The sequence below is a fragment of the Lactuca saligna genome, chromosome 3, assembly GCF_052625555.1.
Source record: "Lactuca saligna cultivar CGN05327 chromosome 3, ASM5262555v1, whole genome shotgun sequence".
Lineage (NCBI taxonomy): Eukaryota > Viridiplantae > Streptophyta > Magnoliopsida > Asterales > Asteraceae > Lactuca > Lactuca saligna.
The window spans coordinates 6,610,972-6,634,857 of record NC_136419.1 but is presented as its reverse complement, the minus strand read 5'-3'; the positions used below and the strand labels follow the sequence as shown (position 1 = coordinate 6,634,857).

General features: G+C 31.9%; 1 protein-coding gene and 1 long non-coding RNA gene across 3 annotated transcripts; both read left to right on the top strand.

Annotated features, from left to right (window-relative positions):
- Nucleotides 1-3,484: 3,484 nt before the first annotated feature.
- On the top strand, nucleotides 3,485-5,553 carry LOC145033383 (uncharacterized). 2 transcript variants are annotated; one of them, XR_013677515.1, is made up of 7 exons: nucleotides 3,485-3,864; nucleotides 4,188-4,292; nucleotides 4,596-4,658; nucleotides 4,758-4,855; nucleotides 4,939-5,097; nucleotides 5,184-5,255; nucleotides 5,370-5,553. It is a non-coding gene; the product is annotated as an uncharacterized LOC145033383 (long non-coding RNA). The 2 variants fall into 2 exon arrangements; XR_013677514.1 differs by having other exon boundaries at nucleotides 3,485-4,292.
- Nucleotides 5,554-19,622: 14,069 nt separating this feature from the next.
- LOC145035163 (uncharacterized) lies at nucleotides 19,623-22,272 on the top strand. Its single transcript, XM_078983754.1, has 8 exons — nucleotides 19,623-19,781; nucleotides 19,885-20,155; nucleotides 20,272-20,364; nucleotides 20,669-20,753; nucleotides 20,840-20,975; nucleotides 21,105-21,160; nucleotides 21,396-21,516; nucleotides 22,054-22,272. The coding sequence occupies exons 1-8, from the start codon at nucleotides 19,623-19,625 to the stop codon at nucleotides 22,270-22,272; spliced, it is 1,140 nt and encodes a 379-aa protein (XP_078839880.1).
- The last annotated feature ends 1,614 nt before the right edge of the window (nucleotides 22,273-23,886 follow it).

Sequence of the window (23,886 nt, the reverse complement as noted above, 5' to 3'; positions counted from 1 at the left end):
TGCAGGCTATCACTGAAGATTTTTCATTTAGGCCTCTTGTGGATGTTGGTTTTCTTAGGAAAACAATAAGAAATCATATTTTTGGTGTTCTTAAGAGCATTGGGTGTGGGCAACAAGGTGTAACACCACCTCACATGCCACATAAGCAAGTGGTGTTATAACACCAAGTGGGAAAATGGGCAACAAGAAGCAACAAGATGTAACACCAACATTTTGAATATAAATATTTTTATTTTTGTATTTTTTTTTACTATTTCGTTTTTTTTTTTTACTTTTTTTTTGTTTTCTTTTTTTTCCTTTTGCGTTTGTTTAATAACTAATATATTTTTTTTATAAAACATATAATTTTAAAAACAAAAAAAAAAACATAACATTTAAAATCTAAAATCCGATTACAATTAAAAAAAACATAGTTTTAAACCTAAATTAATAACTAAAATAACATTGAAATCACTACTACATACCACACACAAATCCTAATCAACCCAAATATTTTTTCCTAATTTGTTCATTCATTGCTTGTAGCACCGCTAGATCAACAGGTGCTAAACCCTCCTCGCTTGTCCGAAGAATTGACAACTGTTGTGTCATTAGTTCTCTCTCTTTTTGCTCCTGCTTCTCCCGTGCCTGCCTTTCCAGAAATTCCAAATGACGACGTTTCAACTCATTTTTTTCTTTTATTAACAAATTATGTTCGTCGAATTTCACTCTCATTTCCGCCGCATCTTTTGCTCTCGTCTCCACCTCCTCCGCATGTCTTGCAGCGCGCCTCGCTTTGTCGCGTCCGGGTGGTCGTCGTGGTGGGGATATCTCTTGGATATCATCTGGGATCTCATCGTCATCGGCGTTTAGGTTGATGTTAGTCCGTGCGTCCGACACGTCGACCGAACTAGAATTGCGAGACCTTTTGGATTGAACCTCCGACGATGTAGGCGTTTTATTCCACTTTGGATCCACTCGCAACAATTCTCGTGATTTTTCAAAGTCGAAAATATAACCCATTTCGACCCGATATTGTTCTTTAGCAGCTTTGAACAAATCAAAGTCGTTGGTTCCACTTTCTTGTTGCGCCGCAATTCAGTTGTAAATACCGTTGAATTTGCTGCACCACTTACTTACCATATCCCATTTGCTGCTCAACATGTCGTTGTTGCGATACGGATTTTTTTAAAAAATAACGTGAAACTTGTCGAGCACCGCCCCCCAATAAGCTCCTTTTTTCATTCCATTTCCGCGAAGTTCGTCCTTTGAAGTAGCACACCAAGCCTTCGTCAAAGCGTATTCCTCCTCCGGTGTCCACCATTGTGGAACGTCTGTATTTTCATATTCCACCGCTATTGATTTCCCTTTTGATTTTCCTTTCCCTTTCCTTTTCCTACTACTTCCTACTTCCACTTGAACTGTTGGTTGTGTTGTAGGTGACGGTTGATTGGTTGTTTGTTGCATCGAACCAAAAGTAGAGAAAAGATTTTGTTGTAAATTTGGGTTTTGACCAAATTAATTTTGTTGAACGTAAGGTGAGTTGGGAAATTGCAGTGGCGGTGAAGCGGGATTGAAAGCGGCACCTTGGTATGGTATTTGTGGTAAACCTTGAGATGACAAAAGGTTAAAATAATTTTCGTACCCCGCAAATCCGAGAGGTGAGGTTGTGTTTGGGTTTGATGATGGAGGGGGGGTGTTTGGGTTTTGCTCCATTTTTTGAATTAAAGATATAGATATAGAGAGAATGAGAGAAAGTGTGTATAAAGATATAGAGAGAATGAGAGAAAGGTATATAAAAATTAAAATAAAGTGTATGTATATATATAAATGGTAAAAAGGTAATTTTTTTTTTTTTGAAATGGATCGTTAAACGGTAAAAAAAATGAGCAACGGATATTTCTTTTGACGTTACAACTCGTTTCCAAGGCAACGAGTTCTGGGCGACGTGAAGCAACGACTAGGGGGGGGGGGGGGGGTTCACCGCGTAATGACGGCGTCGCGGAGTGCCACGTGGGTCTCGTCGCTTCTCGTCGAGGCCCATACCGACTCGTCTAAGGTATTGGTTTTCATTTCAACATCTTTATTTTTAATAATAATACTAACAACCAAGATTGAATGTTTAATTTACAAGCATTTCAGGGAGTGGTTCCACCTATAAAGACCCGGTAGCTGTGTTGTTCATGTTTGATCTTACCAATCGGTGTACATTGAAAACGTTTTTTTAATATCATTGTGTTTGTATATATGTTCTTATTTGGTTTCCGTTTCCCATCCATCTTGTAAGCATACTATTTCTCTACATATAATAATGGGTTACACATAGCTTTGATATTTGCAATTCTTGGAATGTGACCTACAATATGGATTCAAAGGAAAAATACGATAAATCAATTGAATGATCAATAATACCAAATTCAATTTTATGCAAATTGCAAAATACATATGATGGTTTGGATCTATTCTCCTGGTGACGATTCCGGTCATATTTAGGTTTATATTCAAATTAATTCTTTCATTTTGATCAAATTTAACAACATTTGTATCATTTTCATCCAAACGAATCTGATTAATTAAATCAAAAAAATAATAATAATTTCATACGACACACAATTGTTCGTTTTTATTAAAATTTAAAATTTTTTGCATCCAAATTGACTTTTCTTTTTCCCTTTTAGATGAGCGATTCTATTGTTGAATTTAGGTATAATTTGAATTTCATTGTCTATGATTTCAATTTCCTTCTTATCAACCTAAAGGTAAGGTTTTTGTTGACTGAAATATGTGGATATAATATAGTTTTGTTTAAGGAGGTGTTTGACTTTTCTTTTAAAATAACTTTTGTACTTTTAACTTTTCCAAAAAGTTAAAAGTCCAAAAGATATTTGGCAAAATAGAAAAGTCCTTTTAAATTAACTTTTAGCTATGACTAAAAAATAACCTTTTAAAAGTCATGAAATCTCATCTTTTTGTGATTGTTGGCTTTCATCTCTTAAAAGCCTTTCTCCGTGAAAGAGAGAGAGGTCGTAACCACTGGACCATAGGGGCAACAATGGACCATAGGGGCCTATGGCCACCTTTTGGAAATCAAAAAGCACTACACAATACAAATACGATAGGGAATAAGGCCTAAGGCCACCTTAACTTAATATATATCAGTCGAGGGATACCTTAAAAGTCCACCCAAACACATTTTAAATACCTTCTTCTTCAACAAAGTTCTTTTACACCCCGCTTCCGAGTTGTAGCAAAGAAAAGAAGAGAAGAGAAAAGAAAGTAAGGAGAGAAAATAAAGGAAAAGAAATTTCTCTTTTGTGCTCCCAAGTTGGAGAGAAATGAAAGGAAAATTAAACATTTTGTTCTTTCTTTCCAAATGCTCCCAAATCGGAAGGAAAGTTAGGAGGGAAAGTGATCATTCCATTTCCTTCCACTTCTTTCCTTTAATGAAACTCGAGAGCACCAATCTCTCTTACTTTCCTCTCATTTTCTCCTATTTTCTTTATTTTCTAGCCTTAAGTTGAACTCAGGAGCGAGACGTTAGAAAAAGTTTTTGCAAAAAGACTTTTAACTTTTTTTAAATCCGAAACACACCCTAAATTGCAGGTTTCCTCCATGTGAAACGTACACATTCTTTTACTATTGATTTCTGAGATCTCCACGCTATTTCTAAAATTTCAATAGAAATCTGCGAAATCACCCTCTACAATTCATAATTTTCTTACATGTTGTGTGAGGCCCTCATTATATCATTTTTTTCTAACACTTTGACTATTCACGTTTCTTATTTTTCTAGCTTGCAAAAGAGAACAGGGAAATCTCATTACTTGAATTAGTGATTTTTTCTTTTTGTGGCTATGCCTACCAGGTGCTTGATTTAATGCCAATGTGAGTTGCATATTTTTTTAGGTTTTAAACTTACGAATACACATTAGAATGTGGGTGATTTGCTTTAGTAAACATGTTTTCTGTTTTTATTCCAGCCGTATGAATTTATAATTCATCCATTCCCTATAAATGTTTGTTTTGTTATAGCGATTGTGGTTGGAACTATGATTTACTTGGTATACTTTTATCAATTTGCTAACCAAAATGGTCTTAATTATGATTTCCTTTTTTTCTATATCTTTTATTATTTACTTAGTAATGGTCACTAGATGCTATGAAATTAGTCTTCAAATATAATATGTGATGTATTTTGTTTGTGCAAGAGTATTTGGCTAACTATTGTTAATCACTGGGTAACATACATCGTTGTATACTATATAAACTATATAGACGGAGGTGCCCAGCAGGAACAATCGTTGATGCTAAAGGTAAAAACTTTATTTTAAAACTTAACAAATGATATTTGAATGTTGCTATTAACTACTTTAAAATTTTAAAAGAAGAAAAATCTTGCTTAATATTTTTAAAGAGAAGCAGTGAAAGAGTGTAAAAGTCGGGCATATTCCAAGTTTCTAGAAAAGGGTTTTCATCTTGAATCTTGATTATTTGTTTTCTTGTAAAAAATATTAAAAGTTTGTCCATTGATTGCTATGGCATGCATGAGAAGAGAATGTTGTGTTACCGATCTTTGGCTAGTTTTTTGATAAATTTTTTAATTCTTATTTGTTCAGAGACCTGAGGAAGGCTCCATTAGACATATAGTTCAGAGGTTGGCAAAGTATCACCTTTTAAAGGTGTATATATAATCTTAAACAATTATATGTTGTCTTGATGTAGATTTGTTTATCATTAGCTTTATTTATTTATTTATTTTTGTTTATTCTTAATTGAAGAAGCAATCTGGTATTTTGTTAAACTCTAATGACTTGGATGCTATGTGGTTTATCTTAAAAGAAATTATCTGATTGATTAAGCCACTGGTTCTAAAAAGGTACTTTATTGAAGAAAAATGTTCACATTTATTTTGCTTATATTGTGAAATTTAACTATTTATTGTTTAAAACAAATCTACAGGTGAATTTTGAAGGCTTTTGCCAAATTGCTTCTCTATGTACAGAAAAATTGGCTCAAAGTGTTAATGTTTCTTCATCCCTTCAAATTTCATGAAATTTGGAAAAGATGAACCAGGAAGGATTCTCATTCTTCCTTTTGATCTTGTACGTAATGCGCATGGTGAGATTTTATGATATAAATTTATACAAATTTCCAGTAGAAGTTTAAATTTTAATAAAAAAAAACATATTATTTACAATGTATAGGTTTCTTATACTCAAGCGAGAATTGATATGAGTGAACTTGATGAAGATTCTGATGGTTTCATTCAACCTTATGTGTGTAACCTTGTATTGTTTCTTCATTATTATTGATTTACTAGAAATTAATCATGTTTCTTAAAACTTTAGTTTTATTTTAATTTTTATGAACATTGTATATTTGTATGACAGGAAATGGAGGCTTATATCAAAGGTCTTATTCCTAATTTGGCTTAGCTTTGTCACATGCCTACAAAATTTGTTAAGATGTATTGCCACATAGTTGCATATAAGTTCTTCTTCTTTTGTGATCCGAGTAGGCAATGTTTATCACTCTTATTTATCTTTCTTTTTTAATATCTTATAGTTTTCAATATGGTATACAAAACCGTCATGAAAGAGCTCCCAGACAACTATGCATAAGCGTCTACTCATCATATAGGGACCGACTCTCTTTTGCGTGCTAATCTTTTGCTAGGTCAGTAAACGTGATGATGTTTGTATGTGATTAATCCTAATCATAAATAAGTTGGTATTATATATTTTGTTTGTCCATTACATTTTATTACTAAAATGCTTATTCGATCAACAAAAGAATTATCATAAAAACTATAAAAACTTTATAAAAAAAATTAGGAACAAATCACTAATACTTAAAAGTGATGATATTTACCATCCTGGTCTGTATATGATTCATCCCAATCATAAACACGTTCATATGCATTAAATTTTATAATAAAATACTAATTTTCTAGAAAAAGATAAATGTGATAACATAAAAAGCATAAAAACTAAAAAAAATATATCAGGAACGATTCACTAATATCATATGAAACATGGTTACAACGACTCACAAAGAGAAACTTTCAGAACATCAAATCACGTAACTAATAGCAACTAACCCACGCAACGTAGGGGTGATACTTTCCGAGTTAAAAGCTAAAGTTGAGGATACAAACGTGAGTTTTGCATTGTGTTACTTCACTCCAACATCATGCACTAACATGTACTAATAAAGAAGAAAACATAAAAAAAAACGTAAAAAACAATACGTCTCCTATTTACCAAAGTGTCCAACATACATCTAACCCCCGCAACGCGGGGAACCATCCTTAGTTGTTTATTAACCTACCCTTTATATCTATATAATACCTTAATAATGTGATCAATCGATCTTTTAATTTAATGAATCTAATTTCAATTAATTTGATTCATCTCCTTTAGTCTATAAACATCGTTTACTTGTTAACTCTACTCATTTCACCTTACAAGTTATTTTTAAATGAAATCATTATCTGAATTATCTGATAACACTATTTCGAAATAGATAGAAAGGAAACAATGTTACATTAGATATACAATGAAATGAGAACAAAGAATAAGATTAAGATAACAGGAAAAAAAATCAACCATTTTTTATAAAAGTTAAGATTTAGGAAGATGGACGAAAAAAAATATTCAAAAATCTTAAATTTCAAATTTCATAGTTATTTAAAAATAATAATATGTTATTTCTTAGAATTCTTTTCAAAAATTATTAAGGTGAATATTACAAATGAAATTGGTATAGATTAGGTTAGAAGTTCTGTCTGGGTCTAAATCTAACTGAGTTTATGTTGTTTGATTATTTCTATGACTTAATGTGGTACATGATGAAAAATGACCATATTAACCTTATGTTGTCCATTGTTCTTGGATAAAATAATTATAAAAATACAATTTGTCACATAAAATCTAAATTACACATATATCATTTAAAATCCAAATACAAATTGTCATTTAAAATCCAAATACAAAATCAAAAACAACATAATAATTTGCAAGCAAATTTATCATTAACCATTTGAAAGTAGTTTATTAGCAATCTGGTTATGCAAAGTAATCATATATTCAACGGCTTCTGAATCATGTGTTATGCCCTCCCATACAAATGTAAATATCATATCAAAATTATAAATTCCTATTATATTTTGGTAACATTCATATTTTTCCTCTTCCCCTCTAGCGAGTTTGAACATCAATGGGTACAATTACATGTACAAGAGTTCCCTGTTTTGTTTTTGAATTTTAATCAAACTGCATACTTGCTTTTCAAGTAGTCATAACAATATTTCATTTGTCTTTTTTTTCAACTAAAAAATCATGTTCGTTGTTTTAGTTTTTCGGCTATTATATTCCATGAGGTTCCTTTCATGCCACTACCATTCCGACCGTTACTTGTTAGTTCTTGTATACATGCTCCAAGAAAACATTTGTTCACAGTATTCGAAGACCAAATAACTCTACCTCTTGTTTCCACCATGGATGTGTTCGACACAGAGCTTTTTGGAGCGTTTGAGAACTTTTAGCTTCTAGTGTTTGACAAAACGTTCCGTTTTGAACAGAAAGTCTTGTTTGGCATTACAATCTTTTACCATTTAGCTTAAACAAAATGCTCAAAATCCAAATGCTACTTCATGTAGCGTTTAACAAAACGTTACAAGCTACAAGCTATTCGCCATCTGCTACAAGCTACCCGCTACCAACTAATTTTGTTGAACACGCCCTATGTCTAAGGAATACATGAAAGATAAAAATATTACATTGTAGAGCAAGATCAAGAAACAAACATACACATAAGGGTTAAACCAATATAGACAAAAATATATACGCATACACACAAATATACATACAAATACACACAAATTTACATACATACACACAAATACACAAATATACAGAAAATATACACACATACACAATAGTTGTTTAACTAATTTAACAAGAACTCGTTTAATAAACCAACTTTAAATAATTTTTACTCATTTAACAAACCATTTGAAGCAACAAAATCAATGCACAACAACAACAAAAAATCATGAGCACAACAAAAAATAATGAACATGAAAATTGTGTAGAGCAAGAAAATCATAACACAATTGGAGCAAAATCATAGCCCAACAACATACAAACAACATATTTTAAAACAAATTAACAAACAATTTAACAAAGCATTCAACAAAAAACATACGCACAACAAATTTTTACTCATTTGGACCATAAATTCATGTAACAAAAATCATACCACGGTAACAACAAACTTGTGAATAACAGCAAAATCAGAGGAAAAAAACACGACCAACAACAAAATCGGAGCAATCAAAACAGGAACAACATGGAAAATCTCAGCAAAAAGGGAAAAATAGGAAAAGAAATACAAGAAATATAAACCTGAGTGAGGAAGGGTGGTCGTAGGCTACAGTAGGAGGTTGTGGCATCGAATCGATAGCAAGGACGAGGTGGACACATGTGAGACGAAGGAGGTGTATCTAATGTTGACGCATATGAGACGATAGGACAAAATGAGAATTGTGGTGTTTTGGTGCCTTTTGCCCCAGTCCTTCAATTTTCAAGAGAGGACCAAATATGATGTTGAGGATGGACAGAGTGAGCTCTTTGGACCGAGTCCAATACTTAAAAAGCAATATCAAACATGCCAAATTGGTTTTTTTGGACCCAATCTTCATTTTGACTCAATTAGAACCCATATCAACCACAAACCTGCATGAACCGAACTTTTAAAAACCGTTGAACAAAAAACCAACCGTTTTGTTAATTAGCCGGTTTCATTTAATCTATATGTCTCGTAGCTGTGACCTGCGGCTGCGTGTCGGACTCTTGAGTGTTTGTACTTGCGGCCCATTTACTTTATGGGCTTAATAAATGTAGCCTATGTAATGTAGTACCCAAATCCTATTCAACCATCGTTAGTATCTCGATTTTAACTATAATTAAAGTCAAAAAGTAAAGATATTGTATTTAAGACTAAATATATACTTTTGTTATTGGATTCATAAGTGGAAAGATTTTTTATTATTATTATAAAAAATTCTAAATAATTTGATGCCTCGATTTTAAGCTTCAGCACCCACTTTAATCGCAAATCAAAACTCGACATCATATTTGTATTCAAAATTGATGATAAAAAAATATTAACTTCACTTATCTATATAAAACAATAAGACCATATGTTTTAAACTTTTGATAATCATACATTGAATATGGTGGTCCGTGTAAAAAAGTAATCTTTTAACTTGAAAAAAAAGGATTGCAAAATTGCTTATTTATATTTTATAGAAAGCATTAAGTAATAAAATTATAACCATAAATATGGCGTTAATACTTTGAATGTGGTGATAAAAAGTACCATATAGAACAATCTTTTAACTAAAAAACAAAGAGAGATCTAACTACTCCCACTAACAAATTCTTTCCTTCTAAGATCAACTTTCCGATTTTACTCTATCGCATTTCCTCTTCAAATAAATATAATAAAATTTCTAAATTATTGTCAAATAAATAATCTCATAGGAAATCAATTCAATTTTTTTTTTCAATGATTAATAATTTTTTGACGATTGATTTTCATCTAGATGTTTAATTAAAGATATTTGAATGACTTTCTAATGCGCATTGTAAGAGAACGGGAAAGTGTCCATGTAAACTTTAAAAATGGATGTTTGAGATTTACTTATTTAGGCTATGGACTAATATCATAAAAATCCAAAGTTTTACGTGCATAGTTGGAAAAAACTTTAATATTTTTTTTCAATGGCTATTGACATAAATGTTTATGCATAATTATCGTTGTAGTCCGTCTAACTCGTTTCATTGTTAACATTGTTATATTTCATAGAAAATCAGTCACATAATTAGGTTTAAAGTCCAAATTTTGTCTCTATATTTTGCAAAAAATTATACCACATGGTTTTTATTTTTCTTTTTTGTTTTTTATATAATTTGGTTTTTTAACTTTATTTTTTCGTTTTTTTCTATACTTTTATTTATTGTCGTTTTTTAATTATATATATATATATATATATATATATATATATATATATATACACACACAGAGAGAGAGAGAGAGAAAGAGAGAGAGAGAGAGAATAGGTTCACATATTCTAACTAATGATTGTGTGGATGTAAGAGTTATTGTGAGCCAATCATTTCAAAATGGTGATTATGTAATCTTACGTTTAATTAATATTTTTATTTAATTAATTTGATATTTCTCCCAAATCAAATCATTTATATTAGGTAGTTATTTATGAAAATATAACTGACTTTTTCTAACCCTAAATTTCTCCCCTTTATATATCAATCGAACACCCAATCACTATCGACCAACCATACCACCTCCATCTCTTCAATTCGTCAAGGCTTCACCAAGAAATTTCCTTATTCAACCCTAATGTGTAACAACGTGAAATTTTAAAACAATTTTTCATTTTAAACAAACATAATTCACATAATTCATTTCATATGGACCCAATTACATGGTTGATAAATTTCTCCGTTTTGAGGATTGGTGGAAGGGTTAGTAGAAGGAATTCGATGTCTTTCTTTCTTTTATACTAAAAGACCAAAATACCCTTCGTATATTCCAAATCCAAGAATCCAACATATATCACAATCGAGACAAACCTCCCCTAAATATTAAAAATATTATTGTTTTTAGAATTATTCATATTTTAAAAGTAAAAATTACATGTTTGACTATTCATATAGTATCTGTTTCCAAAATTAAATTATGGGCATTAATTACCTTGCAACATAACAACTTACAACAAAAAACACATCTCCTAAATGTCACATATGATAAAAATAGGAAGCAAAATTAAGAAAAAGCATGCCTCTTTAAGTTTTGATAATTAAAGATATCTGTCTTGGTGGCCCTGGTGTAGACATGTTGGCATACTCCTTAAGTCGATTTACTAACAATGTTGCTCCCATCATGGCTAGCAGGTTCACAAAATGCAAAGAACATGAATTTGAAATCAATACACATGTAATCCGATAAAAGAAAATGTATGCAAGCGAAAAAAAATCAAGGCCAAAAAGTTAAATATTGGAAATCTTACATTCTACTATAACAATCCATTTCTCATTCAAAATGGCCATTAGAACTTTCATTGTTCTTGTACCATTTGAATCTATGAAATCAATAACATGAGTCAGATTATGTCTCAATTATCTTGAACCTAATGAATCATTACTCTTTGCAAATTCAATCAAAGAAGATTGCATTTTCAAAGTTGTTGGTTAGAAAATCTTTTATATTTAGAAAAAAATAAACAACGTATTATACTAACCTTTTCTTCTGGAGAAAGAGCTGAACCACAAAATATCAAATTGTATTTAGCTTGCAATTCTATCATGCAAGGATTCATGTGTAAATATTTTGCAATCAAAATAAAAAAAACAGATAAAAAAGAGTTAGAAAACTATATTTGATGCAAGTAGTTGAAATAATATATAAAATAATATCCTATTTCAGTGTTTTTTTTTTTTTTCATTTTCCTTTCATTTGAAATTTTGATATGGGTATGATTCTGACAAAGCATCAAAAACGCCACCTAAAAAATGCATAAAATTAAAAACCTTAAGATAAAAGTATAACACCATATGTAAGTTCAGCCAAATGTGAATAAACGATAGCTTACCTCATCTCATCTACATTCAAAAATTATAATATGCAAATGACACATGCTAGGTTTTTTTACATGACTTCATATAACAGCCAAGAGCAACAACTTTTTTACCAAAGCTATTGAATTTTAACTTGCTAGCCCTGATTAAAAATTATGAATAATTTCATCTAAAGTACATTGGGAAATGCTCTAAAGATACAACATGCTTTAAATGCGGGAAGACTGGTCATTACGCCAGCGAATGCACAACCAAGAGAGAAGTCTGCTTTAAATGTGGTGAAGAAGGACACTTCAAACAAGACTGCCCAAAGAGAAAAGTGGTTACAAAGTCAAATGTGCCGCCAAAGCCAAAGGCGAGAGCATTTCAAATGATCCTTGACGATACAGATGACAATGCGAGGATTCAGGAGTGAAGGCTTGACATCCTAGGATCGAGTTATGGAGTAATCGTGTAGATAGTACCTCACGATGTATCCCGTTAGAGGCATAGTTTAGGGTGAACTTGAACACCTATGTAATAGTTTCAAGGAATAATAAAAACCTTCGTTTTGATATTTGATGTGTTAAGCTATTATGTGATTTTCTTGTATGGTGATTTGGAAAAACTGCGGGACAATACTTGGGACGAATATGAGTAGGTTTGAATGGTACTAGAGGCCTATACTACCGGAAGCACAGGACTCATACTTGGATCAGAGAAGGTTACAAGGTTACCAAGAAACTAGTAATTGATTTTGTTTTATTCAAGTATGTCGTTACCATTGTTTCGGTAATGACTAAGAAGATTGTTGTTATCCCGACCCTAGTGGTCATATCACATTGAGTCCGACTACGATGAGTATGTTACGTAGTTCAAAGAACCAAGTTTGATGTAGCGTACGACTTAAACCAAACGATTGAAATCAAAGCGATCAATAGAAGTATCGCGCTCGTTGTTAAAAAGTTGGTAGCTAGAAATGCTACATGTTAAAGTGTGATTATATCATATTATAACATGAAGGAAGGCGTAGTCTATTTTAGAATTTAACTCTAAAAGACCTGAGTCTAAACAAGCGTCACATGATGATAGATCATAATTTGGAGTCTAACCTGAAGTAGAGAGCAGGTGCACAATTAAGTACTGCTTACAGACAGTAAGTTTAAAAGATAGACTTGAAGGAACAGAGAAGTTACAATTATTACCTAGGATGAAGAGATAACGTATGGAGTTATTATAATGTTTTGTTTCGTTGATGATTCCGGGACATAATCATCCTAAGGGGGGGAGATAATTTTAACGCCCGTAGATCCGGGCTAGTCAATTTGGAGACAGTAAGTGTCGAAAACGACTTTTCGACAAAAGATTATTTAGAATAAATAATCTTAACCAAGTTGTAGAATATGTCTCAAGGTTTCCGTACATATAAAGAACGCCGAAATCCGAGTATAACGAAGAACTTATGACCCGTCGAAGTTTCGCGACGAAACCGACTCGGCACCAGGAAGCGTAAATAGTGAATTTACGATAGAGCGAGATTTAGCCTTAGCGATCTAAACGAAAGTCGTAGAATATGTTAAACTAAGAACATCGATAAAAATAACGCCCAAATCTGACTTCGTATGAAGAAGTTATGATTTTTCGAAGTTTCAGATTAGTAGTGTACAGCCTGAAATTCGAATATTATATCGAGAGGTTTTTAGCCAACTCAACCTAAACGAGAATCGAAGATCTCGTTAAAAGTAGCGTAACGAGAAAAAGATGGGCAAAAATGGACGTCGGATGAAGAAGTTATGAGGATTTAAAGGACCAATCCTGTCCCGGCTTGTTAATAATATAAAATTTAAAATCGATTCAAAATTAGCTGGCAGAATCTAAACAAAAGTTGTAGATTATGTTCCCACCTTCGCGAGGATGTAAAGAACGTCGAAAACGGAGCTCATATGTGAAAGTTATGAATTTTAGAAGTCGGAGTATGAATTTGCAAAGGCTGATAAGAACTTGATGACGTGGCGCGTTGTGGGCCGTCCATCGCTGATCAGTGAACGCTTCGGATTCGGACACGCCTCGCCTCGCTACGCCCAGCGTCTGAGTCAAGTACGTGCGGCGTACCTTTGGCCTTATCTCTTCCGATGAATGCGAGACAGCTGGGTCCAGGTGGCGCCCTTATCCGAGGAACGCCCAGCGTAGCCAAGGACTACGCCCAGCGTAATCCGAGGCCTCGCTGGGTATAAAAGGGGCGAGGGTCTCCAATATTTTCACACTAATTCTTCTTCTTTCTCTCTTTATCTCCCCTAAACCTCCCTAAGCCCTAGATAAAACCCCTAGCTCCCGAGGGAAGCCCCGAGGCTCCCGGAGTCCCGAGAAAAAGAGCCTTTCGGTTTCGAAACGTCGCTCCAATTAAGTTCCGGTTTTCGATAAAATTCACTGTAAGTGTGCTACGCTTACGCAATTTTTAATATAGCTTTCAAATAATTATAAGAATGTTATTAGGTCCTTAAAATAACTATTTGGGCTATTATTGTGAGTTGTATTGAGTATTATTTAACGCTTATATAATAATAATAATAATAGTCAGACTATTAATTTGTCGCGGTTATCGTTAGACTAAACCCTAGTGGTATTGGTACTAGGTTTTATCGAAGGAAAGTTGTTTTGAGAGTATCGAAGCGTTGTTCGAGTGCTGAGTCACCACCTATCAGGTGAGTGGATAGTCCCTTTCATGAACATGATTTTAATACAAGTATTGATTGAAGTATTAATTATATGTTTATGTGCGAGTTAATTGATGTTGCCTGAAATACGTGTTAAAGAACATACCTGATTATATTTGATAATTTAGGATAAAGAGAAGACCTAAATTAATTATGAGGAATATTGGGTAGTATTTTCTTACGAGTACAAGTGAGTTATACTCAGAGAATAGAATTTAGTATATGTCGTTTATCCGGGAGCATGGATTAGACACAGTCATTGTGTAACGCCTGTGTTTCCAGGCTTGCTATTTTTAGCAATATAATGGTCTAGGTTAACCTTTGTAACCCGTTTTGAAATAATAAAATTGTATTATTTGAGTATTATGTGTTTTGTGCTTAATTGCTTAATTATGTGGTCTAATTAATTAAGAATGTAAAAATAAGCGTCAAAATTTAAGTGTAAAATAAACTTGATATCATTAGATAATGTTGTAGTAGTTGAAACAAGGTTTCCGAAGATATAAAGAATGCCGAAATCCGAGTTATAACGACGAAGTTATGATCTGTCGAAGTTTCGCGACAAAACCGGCAACGCTGAATGACGTAAAAAGTGAAATTTATGTTAGAGCGATATTTAGCCTTAGTGATCTAAACGAGAATCGAAGATCTCGTTGTTAGTATCAAAGCGATAAAAAGTTAGGCGAGAACGGACGTCAAACGAAGAAGTTATGAATTTATAACGAAATTTTCTGTCCCGGCCTATTAAAAATAAATAATAAAAATAAAGTCAAAATTAGCCGACGGAGTCTAAACGAAAGTTGTAGAGCGTAGTCTCACCTTCGCGTGGATATAAAGAACGTCGAAAACGGAGTTCGTATGAAGAAGATATGAATTTCCGAAGTTTATTAATTAATTTGTATTTATTTTTAAATCAAAATTCGGAAGCCTTATCCGAAGGCGAGTCATCGATCTGATCCGAGGTACGCGCCGCGTACTCGAGTACGCCCCACGTACAGCCAGAGTGTCAACACTTCGGATAACGCATGCAGTGATGCATTTCGGAGCCTGTACGCTCCGCGTACAAGCGTACGCCCCGCGTACGAGGAGGTTCCAGCTTCCTATAAATAGGATGCGAAGGCAGCCAAGTCTTTTGCCAATTTCTTCTCTTCTCTCTCCCGTTTTGCATTGTTTTGTGTGCCAGAAATACCCCGAATCCCCGGTAATATTCCCGAGTCCCGAAGCGAGTCCCGAGATCCCGAAGATCCCGAGAAGTGCGGTTTCCGAGCCGAAGCTCTGCCCGCGAGAAGTTCGATTTTCGTAGAGATCTTCTAGATCTGCTGAGGATTACGACTTTTGCAAGCCGTAGTGCTGTCCGATCATCTTCTGATCAAGTGAGTGTATACTACCTTTCATAAACGCAATAATAATACAAGTATGGTTTGAGTGTATTAAGTTTATTGTCGTTTATACGTATGAATGCGTTGTTACTTTCTTCTAACGTATAACTATGAAGTATTTTATACGAGATACGTGTTATGTGTATATTTTGTTGTTATGTGTGTGAATATATATTCACTTTCTTCTATCTTACAGATCTGATTATTTCTATAGGAAATACGTGTTATGTGTGTGTGTCTCATCTGTTATATGGAAAATGTATTGATCAAGCATGCTATACAGGTTTTGAAAATATGTATAAAAATGTATGTTTTTATCTACTAATATGTTGGGTAGAACATGGGTAGATAGTTGGTGTGTAATAAACAGATGAGAGGCCTCGTTGTTGTTTTGATCCAGTCATCTAGCGAAATTTAGATGACGACCACGGACTTTTCTAGACAGTCCAGTGGAACGCTAGCAGGCTCATAACCTGTAGGTGTTAATGAACTTGGGTGTTCATTCGTTGTATTCCATCCCCCTCATGGTTGCCTTATTTGACTTATATTGTTGAGGAACCCCCGCAGCATGTGTTGTCACCGCGATGAAAATATTCTTAGATTAGGTCCCTTGTGTTAGTTATTTTAGGGACTTAAAGTGAGAATAACGGGAATGGGTAACTGGGTTATTGTTGGTTGATAATAATTAATTTAATTATTTATTGTGGGTTGAAAACCCTATATGCTCACCAGGCTCCCAAGCCTGACCCACTCAGTTTTATTTGTATTACAGGAAGTGGCGCAAGGGCGTAAGATGAATGAACCATCAAGTTGTTTTGTTTACAAGTCTGTATATGTAAATATTTGTTGAATGACTTGTAATGTTATCGTTTATGCTTGTTGGTCTATATCGGAACATGACACCCCGAGTTTTGATTATATAATGAAAAATACATTTCTTTATGAAATGCTTTGGTAAACATTGTTTTATCATGTTTTGTTTTTGGGAACAAATTCCGCAACTCTTTCAAATCAAAAGGTTTTACTCTGAATTTATTTTAAAAGCATAAATGAAAATCGGTCTTTTCTGGCCGTGATTTTGGGGATGTCACACATTGTCCCTAGTCCGATAGTATGGATTGTACATAGTCAACTGTCATTAATTCGAGGGTATGGATTAAGACATAGTCAGTTGTCCTTAGTCCGAGAGTATGGATTAAGACATAGTCAGTTGTCCTTAGTCCGAGAGTACGGATTAAGACATAGTCATCTGTCCTTAGTCCGGGAGTATGGATTAAGACATAGTCATTCATCCCTAGTCCGAGAGTATGGATTAGGTAAAGTCGTTCATTTCTGATCCAGGAGTATGGATTAGGTAAAACGACTAATCTTAGGTCCGAGAGTATGGATAGTCTTGTTGTGAGGATAGACGGGATGGGATAAGAGTTGTTTATAAATATGGTGAAATTGTATATTTTGTGAGTTTTAAACTATATATATGATATAACATTGTGGGATTGAAATCCCTATGTACTCACCAGGTTTCCCAACCTGACCCACTTAGTTTATTTACATCACATGTGTTGATATGAAGTCACATTACACTGAGAGATTAAAGAGATGTAGATCACTAGTGTAAATAAATGTAAGTTCCATTTATGCTTATGTTTCTGTATTGACGATGATATCCCAGACGTTTTAACATAAATAAAATATGTTTATTCGAAAATGTTTTGATAACGTATTTATCGTGTTTTTCTAGGAACAAATTCCGCAACATTTTTATGAAAAGAAGTACTCTAATTTTTATAAAGGATAAACAAAATCGGTCTTTTCTATCCGTGAAAATGGGGATGTCACACTGTGTATCAGTTGGCGTGTATACTTTTGTTCCAAAAGCTATGGGTTACAGTGTATGTAATCGTAATCAAAATAGAGAGTGAAAGGCGGAAAGGTTATACATTTAATGGTTGTGGTGGCTGAGTGGGGTGTAATGATGCTGATGGCTACAACTTTTGGAGGTGCAATGGTTGTGAGATTAGTGGTCTGATAGCCTGACAGTTCACAACTAGAAGCAAAAGGGGAAGGAGTGGAACGTATGCGGTGGCTAACGACTTCAAAGAGAAGTCGAATGAGGTGAGAAGAAACCCAAAAGAGTAATAGAAACAATAGGCGGATATGGTGACGGTAAAACTATGATAAAGTAAAAACAATCAATAACATTGTTTCCATTGACACGATTAAAAATAATCACCAACGAAATGAAGACATTAGAGATGAAAACATCAACAAAATCCATAGGAACCGTCAAATAAATCTTACCCCATAAATAAACTGGAATGAAACCAATAAAAAAAATCTAATATCTGTTAAGAAATCAGAGAAGATTAACCAATAGCATTGTTCAAGCGGATAAGACTTAGAATCAGAAGACATCCGGTCGAAGAATGGAAAGACGTGCACAATTTTATACATACAACAAACCAAACCGGAAGCAGGAGGATGAAACAACACCTTCCTGAAGTCGAAGCAAATAAAAGAAGCAGATGATGAAGATCAAGAAGGTGGAAGAGATGTAGGACATGAAGCGGTTTAGAGAAGATACGGTGGAATAATGTGATTGGGGAATAAAAACGGCGGAGGACACCGTGTTGGGAGTAGGAACCGGATGGAGGAAGAGAAAAACACGTAGATGGCACAGGGTACATCCACTATAGAAATAAATAATTGGATAAATTAATAAATAACAAAAAGTAGACATAAAATAAATGCAAAAAAAAAAAAACAAAAAAAATAGATGTATATATATATATATATATACACACACACACTAGCCGTTTACCCGCGCAAAGCGGCGGACGACAAATAGTTTGTTTCGACAATTAATTTATTTTCGATGGAGAATGATTATTTTCAATTCAATCATTAGTTTGTTTTAGGAAACATGTCACATTAAAAATAAAGAAATTCATAAAATAACCAAATTAGAGGGTGTTGAATATTTATTTGGATGAAAAAAGATCTAGTCAAAACCTTGGAAAAGAAGATTTATAGGAGTTTGTTTAAATTTTAATATTATTTTATTAGTGATTAATTGTACAATTAGCATAATGATGTGGACGTCTTAAAAAAATATTCTTATTTTATTCAATCTATTTTTAGAAATAATGGGATTTGTTTTATAAGATAGTATATATATATATATATATATATATATATATATATATATATATATATATATATATATATAACTGTCTAATAATTAAATAGGTTGAATGTAAAACTGCCATGCGTCAATGCCACGTGTCTCCCTAATAAACTTCCAAAATTCATTTACATTAATTTACATTCATTTACATTTATTCATTCAAAATTCAAAATTTAAAATTCAAAATCGGCTATAAGGTATAATATCACAGTACTATTTGATTCCATAAAATGAGGTCCTAAATTTCTGTAAATATTTTTTTATTTTACAAATTTACATGCATTGAAATATAGATAATACAGATACATATATCATATCCCTAAAAATCAGCTATTGATATTCCAATTTACCCCTTTTAAACCTCTTTAATTCCGATATTCACTACCATATATACGATTTCGCTTATTTTCCCGCTTATTCTTTGCTGTAAGTCTTGAAATTATCATATCAATTCCAAGAAATCAACAAATCAGTTTTAATACTCCAGAATCTGACCTAGATTCAAAAACATTTAGTTTATATTTATAGAGATATATAAAGAATAAAGAATATAAATAATTGATATCCCTGAAAATCAGCAAAGAATTGATGATTATTGTATATTTATACCTGTAAATTATACCTATAAATACCAACAAATATCGATTGATGGTCATTGTTTTCTTTACTGTTCAAAAAGCTTTCAAAGGCTAATTCTCTTCCACATCTATGCATCTACATGGCTGCTGCTGCTACTGATTTAAGTTTCATAACTGGTCTTGATGTCTTGAAGGACAGCTTCACTATGAAGCTTCGTGTGATCAGATTATGGACACTGGAATGTTATTATAACAAAGACGAAATTTTCTCCGTTGAAGTTATTTTAATGGAAGAACAGGTATAATACATAAATGGTATTAAATTATTTACATATTTATATTTTTATTTATCTTTTTAATAACAAAACTTGAATGTTAATATTAATATACATCATAATTTAGTGTAACAAGATCCAAGGTTATGTCCCTAATGCTTATGTTTACAAGTTTAGAAAAGTTCTAAAAGAAGGGGGAAATTTTTTCATTAAAAATCCAAATGTAGCAAAGATTGGTGAAGGTAAATTTCGACTTACTGATCAAATGCAAAAGCTCACCTTCAATCGCGAGACTACTATCATTCCCTATATCGAGTTTTCGGGATCAATTAATGAGTTTGCTCTTATTGACTATCATCCCAATATATTCGACAATGTTTCAGAAAATATTTCATTGGGTTAGTATTTTCTATTTACATACCACTTTATATATTTTAAATAACTTATTTATTTCTACCCTTAAAATAGTAACTAATTTCAGGAATTTTTTTTTGGTTTTTATGTTTATATATAGATGTTATCAGTTTGGTGGTTGCAATTGGTGAAACTGATGCTCGAAATGAAGATAGAAAGATGCATAAGATGAGACTACAAATCCAAGATGCAAGTTTATTTTTTTTATAAACTATAATTATTGATTGTATTAACTATTTTTATTGCAATATCAAAAAAAAATTATTTTTTCTATTTTTTAATTCCCATCTTTATTGTTAGTGGTTCTTAATTGGATGTTAATCTATGGGGAGATTATTGTTATAAATTCTCGGATTACATCCAAAACAATGTAAACATTCTCCGCATCGTCATAATCCTTCAATTCGCAAAGATTAATATCTGGCAAGGTCTACTGTTTTTTTTTCCTATTTTATATTGCAATGATTATTTGTTTATTTTTTATATTTTTTTTATAGATCGCCGATATGTTAATACATACTATGATGTATCGAAGTTCATCATCAATAGTGACATTGATAAGATAAAAGTTTTCAAAAAAAGGTATATTACATTTCTTTAATTTGTTTTTGGTAATAATAAATTGCGATTTATGTTATAAAAGATTGAACTATTATGTTAATTAACAGTCTGAATGAAGATGATCCCCATGAAAACTCATCCAGTAGTTTCTCTTATATGAAATCTAATCGAATTTCTAAAAAGGATGAATTTTTGCTTAATCATGAGCTGAAAACAATCTCTGATATTTTCCTACCCATTGAGGTAAACAAAATTCTGCAATTTCTATCAATCTTTTTAACTTTTGTTTTTTTGGATATAGTTTCTGTAATTAACACATTCGGTTATTTACTATTCAATACATGTTATAATATTATGGTTTTTTTTAATCAGATAAAAAAGTATGTTATTGTTGCGGACATAAAGAGAATTCTTCAAAACACACCTTGGTATTACCCGACATGTACAAATTGCAATACAAAGCAGTTCCAAACAATCTTTCCGATGAACCCAATGTCACCGGATCACTAAAAAATGTAACATATGAATGTCGAAATCCAAAATGCACTAAAACTGAAACATCGACATTTCCAAGGTTAATACTTTTTGGAAAACTCAATTTTGATATAATAGTGTTTTCAAATTATGTTGAATAATTTTGAGGATTTTACATTTTTTTCAAAGGTTCATCATTTCGATAAGAGCTCAAGATCATACCGGAAGTATCACTTTAACAATGTTTGAACAAGATGCGAAGAAGCTTCTAAAAATTTCTTCAAAAGATTTAGTTGCAAAAACAACTAAGGTGAATGTTTTTGTTATTATTATTATTTTTAAAAAATATTGTTTTAATATATAATTTCATATATTGACGTTTTTACTTGCTGCTTGGATTTTGTACTAACGTATACCTGTTCGATATTAAAGCATTGAAAGATATGAAATTGACTTTCATAGTTTCTGTTTCAAAATACAATGTGTTAAGGAACATCAACCAATATACTATTTCCAAGATTAGTGATGATGAGACTTTGATTGAGGAGTTGGAGAAAAATTTTGTCGTTGCAGAGGTTATTATATTTGAAATTTTTTTTTTCCAAACTATAATATACTTAATAAACGGCTTATTAATTTTTCATTTTTGTTTTGAATAAAGAGGTAATTCACAATCATTTGAACATGGTACCACTGATTGTGAATCTCAAGATAACATATTTATAAAGGTAAATCTCAAGATAACATATTTATAAAGGTAAATCTCAAGATATATCGATATCTAATGTTAGTATTGTCTTTAACTTTAATAAGCTATAATAATATTATTTTTCTTTGTTAATTTTAGGATGTCATATCTCAGGCTGATGATAATGTGACACCAATGAATGTTTTCAAATCGACAGCCACAAGCCCAAAAAAGAATTTGGATGCAACGACAGGTTTGAAGCGAGCCCTTGAGGATGATTTTGTTTTGGATGTCAACGACAACATGTCATCATCAAAGGCGACAAAAGTTGTAAGAGGGCAACAACATAAACTTGTCAATGTTAAGTTGGAAAAGTGATTGGTCACCTATGTTTTAAGAACAGTAATTGGTTTTTAAATTTTTTCCTAAGGATATTAAGACATTTTCGTATTCGTTTTTAAATTTTTTCCTAAGGGTATTAAGACTTTTTTTTTGTAAGAGATTTGATGGATTTGATTTTTTTTTTTTTGTTTTAAATGATTTGTTTCTTAGTTTCCTAATTTTCATAAAGTACAATCATATTTATATCATGTTCAATAAACTATCTTGTTATTTTTTACAATTTTAACAATAAAATAAAAGGTTATTGATTTAATTTCTAAACAATGGCGTGCAATTTCATAATTAAAGAAATATATACCTTTTTTTAGACCTTCATTGTTGGTTATTATTTCTAGAACACATGCCATAATTACACGTCCCATTTAGCTACATACTCATTCAAACCTATAAAAAAACAAAAACATTCACAAAAGTCAAAAATCCTTATACAATATAACATTAATTTGTGTATTTGGGTAAAAAAGATTACCTTATGACTCTAAAAATATTGACAATTATGCCCTTGATTTAAAAATGAACAATTGGAATATGAAAGAATAGTTTTTATTGATTTAAACAATAAAGGACTCATCCAAGGTTTGCATTCAGAATCCTTTTAAAGGTGTTGAATTCCTTATAAATAATAACATTAATTTGTGTGTTTGGATAATTTTTTTTTTAAGACACACTATAAAAAATGACAATTATGCCCCTGATTTAGAAATCAGGAATTGGAATATGAAAGCTGAAAGCTGATTTTGTTCTACAAAAATCCAATATTTATCTAATTAAAGTTGATTTTTTTCCACAAAAATCCAACTATTGTATTTTTATTTTCTGATCACCGGTTAAAGATTTTGCTTACATCATTCGATTCCAACATTTTAAATACCATTTTCGATGACTTTTAATGATTGTAATAGATTCAAGACTCAGTTTAGTCATGTGATAACATTTCTATAACATCATTAAATCAGGGGCATAATTATCAATTTTTAGAGTGTATCTTACAAATTTTTATCCGAACACACAAATTAATGTTATAATCTATAAGGAATTCAACAACTTTAAAAGGATTCTGAATTCAGTTGCCTTTGGGATCTCCAACTTTCCGGGGACAAAAGTGTAATTATATGTCAAGATAAAAAAAGGCATGGTAATGTTCTGAAGAAGTACAAATACATAAGAAATGTAAACATATAACACCAACACACAACAACCTACTGTTATAAGATAGACAAAACTTACAGAGAAATATCATCGACTAAATAACAAATTTAATGTCTCTAATTGCTAATACCTTCTACACAAAACTATGATAACGAGTTAAACTTTGTTTTTTGCCTTTTTCGCTGTAAACTTAAGTAAATATTTTGTTCTATACTAAGTCAAAGGGAAACAAATACGTGTATATTGTTAATTGAAGGAAAAAGAATTTCAAGGATAAATATGGAACTACTAAATAAAAACTAATTTCAATATTGAAAATTAAAGAAAAATGAATGTGAAAGATACGAAATGGAGTCATAAAACCCAAGGAACGTAAAGAAAATGGCACAAATGTCTTTTTAACATTTTATGTAGCCTGAAAAAAATTTAAAAAATGTAAAA